The 13,284-nt window shown below is 48.0% G+C and overlaps 1 protein-coding gene across 1 annotated transcript in view; it reads right to left on the bottom strand.

Moving 5' to 3' along the window:
* KTN1 (kinectin 1) overlaps positions 1 to 13,284 on the bottom strand; it is a 128,991-nt gene that overhangs the window by 93,229 nt on the left and 22,478 nt on the right. The window contains exons 7-11 of the mRNA XM_015407425.1: positions 10,234 to 10,340; positions 7,666 to 7,798; positions 5,369 to 5,456; positions 1,780 to 1,946; positions 144 to 212 (exon numbers count right to left, since the gene is read on the bottom strand). Coding sequence (XP_015262911.1) covers positions 144 to 212; positions 1,780 to 1,946; positions 5,369 to 5,456; positions 7,666 to 7,798; positions 10,234 to 10,340 — 564 coding nt within the window. The remainder of the gene's footprint in view (positions 1 to 143; positions 213 to 1,779; positions 1,947 to 5,368; positions 5,457 to 7,665; positions 7,799 to 10,233; positions 10,341 to 13,284) is intronic.

Genomic DNA, 13,284 nt, shown 5'->3' with positions numbered 1-13,284 from the left:
TTGGGTTTGGCTCTGTCTCCCGTGGCCGCCATTTTAGGGCGGTGCTACCAACCTCCCCTCAGAATCCTAAAATGGCCCAAAGGCGAGGGGGTAAGGGACCCCTGAACGGCGGAAAACAAACAGGTGCTCTACCGACCGCGTACCTGAACCGCCATTTGTGAATGGAACTTCTGGACCTGAGCTTTCAAAGCCTCGTTCTGTTCCATCAGCTCCTTTCGGAAAGGGAAGGCAAAAAGAAAAAAGACGACCGAGTGAACAAAACTTACAAGGAATATGTCACTCTGAAATGGTACTGCATGTGTACACACACACACACACACACAGAGGCTCAAGCAATTTCCCACCAGAGGACTCCACTTGAACCATTAAGCCCTCTGTGGCTCAGTGGCAGAGCATCTGCTTGGCATGCAGAAGGTCCCATGTCCAATCCCTGGCATTAGAGATGTGAAGGCCCGGGAAAAAAAATGGAAAAATTTGGGGGGGGAACTGTTTTTTTCCATTTTTTTCCTGAAGCCTTTTGGGTTTTTTCCAAAAAATTGGAAAAATTGAAAAAAGAAAAGAAAAAAATTGATTATGGAACGTTTTATTTTAACATGATGAATAAAATATTTTAAGACAAGGTGTTCAAATATTTTCCAAATCGTTTCTAAAATATATATATATGGTATCAGATTGATGTAATTTCTGTGCACTGACAAGCAAGTCCTAGGTTACAAACTGAACTCTCCAATGCAAGAACAAGATGCATTTCTTCCTTTAGGAGGTGCTATTGTCAGAAGAAAATGAAACGGTTTCAGTTTTGTTTTTGCATGTGGGTGGGTATTCCGTAATAATTGTTTGGCTACACTATATTTTTAATATGCTAGTTGTGATAATTTCATGCCAAGTAAAAATGTCCATAGTCTTATTTTATGTTCCTAAAGTAACAGAATGACTTTCAAAGTCGAAAAGACAAAAGAAATGCTAATGTAGCATTTTTTTCAATTTTTCCGAAAATTTCTGGTTTTTTCCCGAGCTTCAAAATTTCCAGAAATTTTACATCTCTACCCGGCATCTCCAGTTAAAAGGACCAGGTGATGTGAAAGCCCTCTGCCTGAGACCCTGAAGAGCCGCCGCCAGTCTGAGTAGACAAGACTGACTCTGATGGACCGAGGGGGTCTGGTTCGGTAGAAGGCAGCTTCATGTGTTCATGTGACACATGGTGAAGATGTCCCACAATGCACTGAGGATAGGAAGAGAAAGAGGCACCCACGGCATATGTAGAAACCAAGTGCCTGATGGATGTCCCACAATGCACTGAGGATAGGAAGAGAAAGAGGCAGCCACGGCATATGTAGAAACCAAGTGCCCAATGCTTCCTTGAGAGATATGAGCTGCTCACCTCATTCTGAACAATTTATATTTACATCAGCATACGTATTGTTTAATGCTGCCTCTGTGAGTTCAAAAGCCAATACGTGAACAGGTGAAGCTGCCTTCTATTGAACAAAGTATTAGCACACGGAATGAAGTCTAATAGGCTTGCCCCCAGTCTGGGGTGGAGAATCCCCCACCCCCAAGTCCCGCTTGCCTGTTTACCATAGAGTTTCTGGCGCTTCCTAGAGCTACCCTGGCACTTCCGGGTTTCCCCGGGAAGAGATGTAACAGTGCACGTGATGCCGAAGCCCCCCATGTCCCCGCCCTCAATCCTCCCGCTGTTTGCGTGGCCTGTCAATCTGGGAGGAAGGGAAACCGTGGAGGTCCCGCGAGAGCCAGGCACGTCACCGGGCCGTCCCGTACCTGAACCTGCCTCTGCATCGAATCCTCGGCCGTCGCCCTCTTCTGTTCCGCCTCCATCAGCTGCATCATTCTCTGCTCCAGCTGCTGCTTGGAGACCATGGTGTCCGTCAGCTTGCTGTGCAGGCTCTGGATCTCGTTGTCCTTGGCCACAAGCTTACTCTGGACATCTGCCGTCGGAAGCGACAAAGGAGGGGGAAAGGTTGAAAGGTGCAAACAACCCCCCCCTCCACATACACTTCATACACAGCATAAAACTTACACTCACACAGGGGTCATTTCGTAGAAAAAGAGCTAGGGGAACTCATTAGCATAACTCATTAGCATATGCCACACACCCTGACATCACCGGAAGTGTGTCATAAGGCCACACCCCCTGCCCCCAATGGTCCCGGCCGCCGGCCTTGCAGCTCCAGTGACGAGCCCCATGAGGGGCCCGGCGGTGGACCTGCAAGGCCGGCGGGAGTGCAAGGAAGCCCCGCGAAGGCCCTCCCTGGCCCCAGGCAGGCAGGGGTGGGGAGAGGCAGGGAGGAAGCAAATTACCCTCCCTCTTCTTTTGCCTCCTCCTGGCTGAATGAGGGCCGGAAGCGGGGCGGCCGGAAGCAGGGGGCAGGGCTTCGTCATGTGCCCCGCCCCCCCACCTCACCCGGGGGAACCGCGATCCCCCCGAAATGACCTCTGCACTCACACACAAAAAAGTAACCTTGGAAGTTCCCTTTGGACTAGAGCCCTTTCAGACTTTACAGGGCCACCAGCAAGGGTTGCCATCTCCAGGTCTGGGAAATGCCTGGAGGTTTGGGGAGGGGAGCCGGGGGAAGGGAGGGATCTTAGCGGGGAGAAATGCCACAGGGTCCACCCTCGACAGCAGCCATTTCCTCCGGGGGAAGTGATTTCTGTAGACTGAAGCTTGCTTATAATTTTGGGAGATCTCCAGGCCTGATCGGAAGGTTGGGAACCCTCTCGCCAGCCCACCGAATGTTCACAGAGGGCCTCTGACCATCGGAGCAGACGAGACTGACCCCGATCGACCCCTCCCAGTTTTGGTGAAGGGCCTGTCGCTCAGTGGTAGAGCGAAGTCAAAGACAGGGCCAATATCAAAAACCTAGTTGAAACTTATAATATACAAAAATACATGTCTTTATTAGAAAGACAGTTAAAAACATAGATAAGGGCCCAATGAAAGCCTCGTAAACAAGTAAAGGTGGCCTAAACACAAGGGCCGATACACATGACCTGACGCGTTTCCACCCGATTGGGGTACACGTAACCAGGGGTCATTTCCTGCAGGAGCGCACAGGAGCAGAGCGCCGGCTATAAAGAGCCCAGGGGGTGCGCACATGCAACAAGCTCCACCCCCTGCTCCCAGCACCCCCCAGTCAGAGCAAGAAGCAGCCAGGTAAGTTGCAGAGCCCTCCCCCCCCCGGCCCAAAACAGTCCAGTGGCACCTTTAAGACCAAGTTCTATTCAGGTACAAGCTCTCCCTCCTCTGTGAGGGCAGATCTGCATGTTCCCCCCCCCCCCAATAGCTAGCAATCCAAAACCGTCCAGTGGAGCCTGAGCGGTGGGTGCTGCCTTCTGACACACTTCCGGTGATGTCAGGGGGTGTGGTGTATGCAAACAAGTTATGCTAATAAGTTATGCTAATGAGCTCCTGCACCTCTTTCTCTACGAAAGTACATATTACAATAAGACAGAGTCTCAGGCGGAGTCTTTAGTACATATTACAATAAGATAACCAATAAGCGAATATTGGACCAAGAAAAGGAAGGTTAAGCAGGAAGACCTAAAGACACAAGACAAAGATGACAAGACCTCTGAAGAAAGGCCCCAATCGGGCGGAAACGCGTCAGGTCACATGTGTCGGTCCTTGTGTTTCGGCCACCTGTACTTGTTTACGAGGCTTTCATTGGGCCCCTTATGTATGTTTTTAACTGTCTTTCTAATAAAGACATGTATTTTTGTATACTATAAGTTTCAACTAGGTTTTTTATACTGGCCCTGTCTTTGACTTCTTTCTTACCCGTGTGGTTCTTGATTCCAGTTTTTGGGTCAGGTTTGTTGTCCCCCTCCCTGTGTCTTACGCTCAGTGGCAGAGCAACCGTTTGGCACGCAGACGGTCCCAGGCTCAATCCCCAGGCATCGCCAAGTGAGGATCAGGTAGTAGACGAGATGCGGAAGATCTCAACCTTAGATGCTGGAGAGCGGCTGCCAGTCTGAGTAGACACAGTACTGACTTGGATGGACCAAAGTCTGATTCAGTATATGGCAGCTTCATGTGTTCATAGGTGAGGATGTATGTGCCTTATACTGACTCAGACCAGGGGTCATTTCCCGCAGGAGCGCACAGGAGCGGAGCTCCGGCAGTAAGGAGCCCAGGGGGTGGGCACATGCAACAAGCCCCGCCCCCTGCTCCCAGCAGCCCTCAGTCGGGCCGCAAGGAGCAAGAAGCAGCCAGGTAAGTTGCAGAGCCCCCCGCCACCTTCAGGTACAAGCTCTCCCTCCTCTGTGAGGGCAGATCTGCGCGTTCCCCTCCCTCCCATAGCTAGCAATCCAAAACAGTCCAGTGGCACCTTTAAGACCAGGTTTTATTCAGGTACAAGCTTTCCCTCCTCTGCGAGGGCAGATCTGCACGTTCCCCTCCCTCCCATAGCTAGCAATCCAAAACAGTCCAGTGGCACCTTTAAGACCAGGTTTTATTCAGGTACAAGCTTTCCCTCCTCTGAGGGCAGATCTGCGCATTCCCCTCCCTCCCATAGCTAGCAATCCAAAACAGTCCAGTGGCACCTTTAAGACCAGGTTTTATTCAGGTACAAGCTCTCCCTCCTCTGTGAGGACAGATCTGCATGTCCCCCCCGCCCAATAGCTAGCAATCTAAAACAGTCCAGTGGAGCCTGAGCGGTGGGTGTTGCCTTCTGACACACTTCCGGTGATGTCAGGGGGTGTGGCATATGCCAATGAGTTATGCGAATGAGCTCCTGCACCTCTTTTTCTACGAAATGACCCCTGACTCAGACCATTGGTCTCTTAAAGTAAGTACTACCTACTGAGACAGGCAGCAGATCTCCTCAGTCTCAGGCTAAGGTTTCTCACATCACCTCCTACTTGGTCCCTTTAGCTGGAGAGGGGCTGTGGCTCACTGGCAGAGCCTCTACTTGGCATGCATAATGCCCCAAGTTCAATTCCCGGCATCTCCGTTTAGAAGGACCAGGTGGTAGTTGATGTGAAAGACCTCCGCCTGAGACCCTGGAGAGCTGCTGCCGGTTTGAGTAGACAATACTAAATCTGATGGACCACAGAATAACTTCAGGTAGCTTCATGTGCTCATGAGATGCTGGGGACTGAACGGGGACCTTCTGCATGCCAAACAGATATTCTGCCACTGAGTCTCAGGCCCTCCACAAACACATGTGCATACATGTGTTTATTTCCGTACTCTCTGGTCCTTTTAGCTGGAGATGCCGGGGATTGAACCGGGGACCTTCTGCATGCGAAACACGCTCAGCCACTGAACCGCAGCTCCTCCCCATCTACGGTACTGTAAGGTGTGGAGAGGACGTTATTTAGAAGCAGGGAGGGCTCCCTCTGCGCTCACCCTGCTGGGCGGCCTCGTGCTCTGCTGTCCGTTTGCGGAGGTAGGTCTGCATCTCCTCCCATCGCCGTTCGGCGTCCTGCTGCTGAGCCTGGAAGTTACAGAAACCAAGAATGATCACCTGACTGCACAACAGCCTCCGCCCCCTCACATGCTAAAAGAACAGCCCCTGCATATGTTTTGTAACCATCTTTGAACAGGGCACAGCGTTAAAATCTAATCAAGCTGATCCTGCAAGTTTCCCCTGCTTGCTTCTTCTGGACTTTGGAGGAAGTGAGTAGGGGCCACATAGCAATACTAAAAAAAAAAAAGGAATCAATGACTTTGGGAAGAGAAGACGAAATATGGCACAAAGGAAAAAATAACGGAACAATATTTGAGTCCAGTGGCACCTTTAAGACACATAAAGTTTAATTCTGGGTATACGTGAGAACTGAGTAACTCAGCATGTGTCGTGAGATAAGAACCCGATATCTCTGTTAAGCCCTGGGGGTTTCATTGTCCTGAGAGTTGTGATAACTTGCAAGTGTGATGCAAAGGTTGCATTCTCTCAAACACTGGCCTAATTTTCCCACATTTTTCAAATCAGAGCAGGGATCCCTCTAAACTGTGGAGTCTTGTGAGCAAAAATTCTAATTTGTGAGCTACTGGCATTAGAAGAAGAAGAGAAGAAGAGATTGGATTTATACCCCGCCCTTCACTACCGAAAGGAGTCTCAGACCGGCTTACAAACTCCTTTCCCTTCCCCTCCCCACAACAGACACCCTGTGAGGTAGAAGAAGAGAATTGGATTTATACCCCGCCCTTCACTACCGAAAGGAGTCTCAGAGCGGCTTACAAACTCCTTTCCCTTCCCCTCCCCACAACAGACACCCTGTGAGGTAGAAGAAGAGATTGGATTTATACCCCGCCCTTCACTACCCAAGGGAGTCTCAGAGCGGCTTACAAACTCCTTCCCCTTCCCCTCCCCACAACAGACACCCTGGGAGGTAGGTGGGGCTGAGAGAGCTCTTGACAGAAACTGCTCTTTTTTCAAGAACAGCTCTTGTCAGAACTACGGCTTGCCCAGGGTCATCCAGCCAGGTGCAAATGGAGGAGTGGGGAATCAAACCTGGTTCTCCCAGATTAGACTCCGCTCACTTAACCACTACATCAAACTGGTTGTGAGTGAGTGATTTGGCTACTGCATAAATCAGTTTGCTCTGGAGCCATCTTTCCTGAGCTAAGACAAAAATGTGTGAGCCAGAGGCTAAAAGATTGTGAGCTATCTCAGGCTATCTCAGTTTAGAGGGAACTCTGTGCCCAACCTATTCTGAGGCTGTGGGCTCCTCTGGTATTTTGAAAGAGTGCTGGTCATCACCACAAAACGGCTTCCGCAGGAACTGGAACCAAGTACGCACGAACACACTAGAGTAAGGGGGAAAGGGAACTACACATATGGACAAAGAAGGACAATGCACATCCAGAAGGACACTAAGGAGTGCGGGAAGGAACTTTGTTTGCATGAAGGCAGCCAATCGCAGGCCCTGCCTTCACATGAGTTCCACCCACTTCCCTTGAACAGAGCATGGGTACCGGTGGCATCAACTTGGTGAACCAAATGGACAGTAGTAAATTGGCAGAATTACTTATTTGAATACATTAAATCAGACATAATAACTATTACTAACCAAGAAGAACAATGGGAAGCAAAAATAGGGAAGATTAAGAAAAAGTGGCATTTGTATTTAAAATGGGTCATGGAAGGTCAAAGGTCTGACGTTCAGTGGAAGCTCCTAAGTTTGTGCCCCTGGCTAGAAAGGATAAGTAGTTAAGAAGGTGGGGGGATAGAAAATAAGAAAAGGCAGAATAATACGTGAGAAAAATAACCATCCAAGTTATACTAAAACTCCCCACCTCTGATTACAGAACAGGAATAATCTTCGGTGACGAATTTAAAGAGAAAAAGGAAGGAGAAAAGTATGAAGGACGGGAGGAAATAGAGGAAGCAAGAAAGACAGGAGGAGGATTTATATAAAGGACTATTGCCGAAGATACAGAAACAGCTATAAACTGAGGAGGGAGGAGGGAGGGTAGAGTATACAATACGTGTGGGAATAGGGATGTGCTTGATTGTAACATGGAAAAAATATAATAATTAAAAAAAAACTTGGTGAACACTGCCGCTACTAAGCAGAGTGGCAAAAGGACTGCGACACGCTGCTAGAGGAGGACACCAGGATGCAGATATGGGAATTAAAACCACTTATGTCTTCGATAATAGCCACCGGACTTCGATCATTTAACAGAGGCGTTTTTACCTTCAGCTGATTGATGGCTTGCTCCGCGTTCTTCTTCAGGAGTTCCTCCTGCTGCAACTTGCTGTTCTTCTCCGTGAGCTCGTTCACCAGCCGGGCACAATCCTGGCGCAGTTTGTTGAGCTCGGAAGACTGCCTGGATTGAAAGGGAGAGCCTCGTTGTTCACACTGGGGCGGGGCAGCGATGGGCAGTGTTGGAGACAGCGAGACGGCACCCAGAGGAGGCTGGGCAGTTGCCACCGGGAATTGGGAGTAAGGAAATTATTGGGAGCATTCAGAAAAAGCACTGAAAATCCTGCAGCTGTGATGCCCGCGGTTACCCCTGTGACAATCTAAGACGGACACACAGACACCCCCCGCAAAAAGGAAATTCAGCAGAAACAGAGAATCCCACAGTGCACTCTTTTGCTTGAATGAAACATTGCTTCTTGAGAGCAATCACGATGCAGAGGTTAAGAGTGTAGGATTTGGGAGGCCTCTGCTGCATATGGTTATTCAATCCCCCCCCTTGAAGCTGTCTATGCTTATAGCTGCCATTTCCCGTGGCAGTGGATTCCACCCTTGTGTGTGGTGGCTATCAGTCAGGGCTTTTAGATGACAAGAAGGGGTAAGGGAAGATCTTGTCTCATTAACCTGTTAGTGTTCTTTGAGGGGGTGAACAAACATGTGGACAAGGGGGATCCAATAGATGTTGTTTACCTTGACTTCCAGAAAGCTTTTGATAAAGTTCCTCATCAAAGGCTCCTAAGTAAGCTCAAAAATCATGGGATAAAAGGACAAGTCCTTTTATGGATCAAAAACTGGCTAATTAATAGAAAACAGAGAGTGAGTATAAATGGGCAGTTCTCCCAGTGGAGGGGGGTAAGCAGTGGGGTACCACAGGGATCAGTACTTGGTCCACTGCTTTTTAACTTGTTCATTAATGATTTGGAGTTGGGAGTAAGCAGTGAAGTGGCTAAATTTGCGGATGATACGAAGTTGTTCAGGGTGGTGAAAACCAGTGAGGATTGTGAGGCACTCCAAAGGGATCTGTCAAAGATGGGCAAGTGGGCGTCAACATGGCAAATGGGGTTCAATGTGGCCAAGTGCAAGGTGATGCACATTGGAGCCAAAAATCCTAAATATAAATACACGTTGATGGGGTCTGAACTGGCAGAGACTGATCAAGAGAGAGATCTTGGAGTTGTAGTAGATAACTCACTGAAAATGTCGAGACAGTGTGTGACTGCAATAAAGAAGGCCAATGCTATGCTGGGGATTATTAGGAAGGGTATTGTAAACAGATCAGCCAATATCATAATGCCGCTATATAAATCAATGGTGCGACCTCATCTGGAATACTGTGTGCAATTCTGGTCACCACACCTTAAAAAGGATATTATAGCTTTGGAAAAAGTGCAGAAAAGAGCAACTCGAATGATAAAAGGGTTGGAACACTTTCCCTATGAGGAAAGGTTAAGGCGCTTAGGGCTCTTTAGCTTGGAGAAAAGACGACTGAGGGGTGACATGATCGAGGTTTATAAGATTATGCATGGGAAAGAGCAGGTAGAGAAAGAGGTACTTTTCTCCCTTTCTCACAATACAAGAACCCGTGGGCACTCCATGAAATTGCTGAGCGGTCGGGTTAGAACGGATAAAAGGAAGTACTTCTTCACCCAAAGAGTGATTAACACTTGGAATTCACTGCCACAGGAAGTGGTGCTCCTGATGGCATCCGGTATTTTTGGCCACCTTGTGACAGAGTGTTAGATTAGATGGGCCATTGGCCTGATCCAACTTTGGCTTCTCTTATGTTCTAATGTTCTTAAAATCCCAAATCTCGCTCATTTGCCCACAATAGTTCAAAATGCCCCTCAAGGTTGCTATTTGCCTCTCAGGCCTAAGGTGATGAAGGCACAGGCAACGTTATGACTTGAAAGAACGCACCAGCTGTTTCTCCCTAAACTTTATGACTCCTGACTGCATTGCAGTAGGTGTAACGGAAGCGTCCTGCACAGTTAAAAGACGAAGAAGAGGAGTTGGTTTTATACCCCGTTTTTCCCTACCCTAAGGAGTCTCAAAGCAGCTTACGATCACCTTTCCCTTCCTCTCCCCACAACAAACACCTTGTGAGGCAGGTGGGGCCGAGATGGCTCTGAGAGAACTGTGACTGACCCAAGGTCACCCAGCTGGCTTCACACGAAGGAGTGGGGAACCCAATCCGGCTCTCCAGATTAGAGTCCGGCCCTCTTAATCACTAAACCAAGATGGCTCTCTTCAGAACCCTCAAGAATACACACTGTGTAAGAGTAACGATAAGAGTATACTTTCTTACAAGCTAAATGAAGGGTAGGTTTTTTCTGTGTTGTTGGGAAGAAAGTGATGTTTAGTAATGTCTGGTGTATTCTTGTTGCCTACTCTGTATGTATGTATAATTTAGGTGTATAATGGTAAAAACCCAATAAATATATTTACAAAAAAAGAGAAAAGAATACACACTGTGTACTGGCTTACACAAACACCCCAAGGGCCAGTTAAAAAAAAAAAAAACTACTCAGGGCAGGCGGTTCTGCGGAATCACCAATAGCGTACTTGCTTTCCATTTGGTTGGTGGACGTGCTGACGGCGTCTCTTAGGATACCGTTCTCCTGCTTCAGGCGATTGATCTCGGCCTCCATCTGCTCACGAAGCTGCTGGAACTGGGAAGAGAGAGAGAGAGAGAGAGAGAGAGAGAGAGAGAGAGAGAGAGAGAGAGAGAGATCAGTAGTTCCATTTCGTTTTTAAGACTAGAACTTGAAGGCTGAGGAATGGAACAATGTCCCCGGCCTAGCATCTGGATGGCCCAAGCAGGCAATACTTCTCCCGTCCTGAACCAGTGCAATTTATTTTACTTATTTAAGCCATTTTTATGCCACCTTTCCAACCAGTCAGGGTCAGTGTTCCCTCTAAGCTGAGTTAGTGTGAGCTAGCTCACAGTTTTTTAGCCTCCAGCTCACACATCTTTGTCTCAGCTCAGAAAGGATGGTCTCCAGAGCAAGCTAATTTATGCAGTCGCCAGTATCGTTTGCTCTTAACTTTAACGCCAGTCGCTCACAAAGTAGAATTTTTGCTCACAGGACTCCATAGCTTAGAGGGAACATTGGTCAGGGTCCCCAAGGCACAGAACATAAAAATCCCAGAGCCAGGAGGCAACATCAGGGGAAGGTCTCGGCCTCTGTGCCCTGCTGTTGGCCCTCCAGAGGAACTGGTTGGCCCCTGTGTGAGACAGGATGCTGGGCTAGGTGGACCCCTGGTCTGATCCAGCAGGGCTCTTCTTGTGTTCTTATGAAGGCCTCGGCCTCTATGCCCTGTTGTTAGCCCTTTGGAGGAACTGGCTGGCCCCTGTGTGAGACAGGATGCTGGGCTAGGGGGACCCCTGGTCTGATCCAGCAGGGCTCTTCTTATGAAGGCCTCGGCCTCTCTGCCCTGTTGTTAGCCCTTTGTAGGAACTGGTTGGTGTTGGATCCCCAAGCATCGAGAATAAATCCACGTTTTCAAGAAAAGCAAAATTTATTTCAAAGCGTTGAAGACATACTCAAACACGTTCTTTGTTAGAACTGGGGATACACAGTTAGGTCAAGCATAATAAAGGAAATTCAAACAGATACAGATCCAATGAATAGCATTCCCGCTGGCGGGCTAATGAAACGGTTGCGCGCCCAGTCCATGGGAACCAGGCAGAACATCAGACAAAACACAGGTGCAGGACTCATGAGAAAAGCAATAGGCAAGCATTACAGCATCTTCTCCCCCACACAACCTCCAGCAGTTATCTTGTGCATTCCAACGCAGGAGCAGGATGATAGAAAACAAGCCGGGTGCAACAGGGAAAGGATATGTACACAGAGGTCACAGAAAACAGAATGGCAGCTTGCTGACAACAGGTCAGGGAGGGGAAGGGGGTGAATCGTGGACGCATCCATGCGACTGCATTCTCCTGCATCAGACCCTTGGCCCATCGGAGTCAGTATTATCTACTCAGACATCCTCCAGGGTCTCGGGCAGAGGTCCCCTACTGCCAGATGCTTTACTTGGAGAATCTGGGGACTGAAAGTGGGACCTTCTACATGTCAAGCAGAGCCTCTCCCGCTGAGCCACAGTCCCTCATCGCTTCCTCATCTGTCAACATCTTCCCCACCCCCCACTGGAGACCTCTGGACCTGCATGGACCACCAGAGTCCCCTGACACTTGGGATGAATCCTCCTGGATCAAGAGAAAGTGCCATGTCCCCTTCCGTTGGCCCTTTGTCAGACACAAGGCTCTGTGTTAGGTAGGGCAAGGCACCAAACGGTTCCGGACGGGCTGTGAACCTGGCATGGTATGCAATCTTTTCTGCAGTGTGGCTTTTGGGGGAGAGGGAATTCCTCTTCAAGGAACACAGGCCCAAGGCGCCTTTGGCCTTGTTGGCTGGCATTTGATTCAACGTTGGCATCCAAGTTCATGCTTTGAATACTCCGATCTTACTCTTTGAGTCAGTTTCCTGTGCAGTTTTCTTTCCAACGTTCCAAATCGACTATAGCTGCAGTCCAAAGCAACAAAAACTTGAGAGCTGAGCATTGTAGCCTAATGTTTCTTGAATGTTATTAGCACGGTAATACTGAAGAGGCAGGCCTCCCTCAAAGCTCGAACGGTGGCTTATCTCTTTGGTAATGTCAGCTGTTATGGCGGAAATTGTTGCGGAAGTAAAGTCTGCGGCTTCATGCACCCTTCTCAGCCCTTATGGATTCTCTACCTTGTTTAGTTCGAAACCTATATCAGAACATGAGATATTGCCTTTGTTATGGGTTATTATTTCATTTTTATAAGTTGTTTGATTTCTCCAGGACAGCATCACACATGCTTTAAAGCATTACGTCTGGGTTGGGTGCAGTTTGCCAAACAAAATATGTGAGTTGCAGTGCAATCCTAAATAGAGTTAAACCCTTCTAACCCCATGGACTTAGAAATTTGTAGCTCTGTTTGGGATTGCACTGTTAAGTAAGCACACTGCCCGAGTATATCTTTGAGTAATTTATGATCCAGCTCATCCGCGCTTGCCAATTTACAAATGTATTAAAAATATTTACATTTCAGGCTTCAAAGTCTCAAAATACCGCTAGTAAAAACTGAGAGAAATTGAAAAATGGAGTGTCAGATACCCTTGAACTGTGCTGTTCATTTTCTAAATGACATCCCTTTTTTTTTTGCCTTGAATTTTCCCTCGTGTCATGGTTACACTTCGTTCCATTTTTACAGTTAATGCTAGATAAATATGTGAGCGTATATAGTTTAGTAAGAATTAGGGCCAGTTCACATATGATGGTTTTTCTGCTTCCTCTCCTGTGTAGACAAAAGCTGATTAACAGTGCAATCCTAATTTATTTATTATTTATGTATTTAATTTGATTTATATCCCGCCTTCCCTTCTTAAGATTAAACTGTAAATGTGCATGCGCAGTGAGGTCCTATCTCCATTTGGCCGCCCCCACATGTGTGTCTGTCTGTGTGTTTGTGTCACGGTGGTTGCAGTCGTAAGTGTGCTTTCCTGGAAGTAAGCTGGAATGAATAAAAAGGGACTTAGTTCTGCGTAGACCTGCTAAGGATGGTTATATTCCCCCCCCCCC

The sequence above is a fragment of the Gekko japonicus genome, unplaced genomic scaffold, assembly GCF_001447785.1.
Source record: "Gekko japonicus isolate JY-2015 unplaced genomic scaffold, Gekko_japonicus_V1.1 scaffold367, whole genome shotgun sequence".
Classification (NCBI taxonomy): domain Eukaryota; kingdom Metazoa; phylum Chordata; class Lepidosauria; order Squamata; family Gekkonidae; genus Gekko; species Gekko japonicus.
Note: the sequence above shows the minus strand (reverse complement) of the source record. Positions and strands in the feature narration are given on the sequence as shown.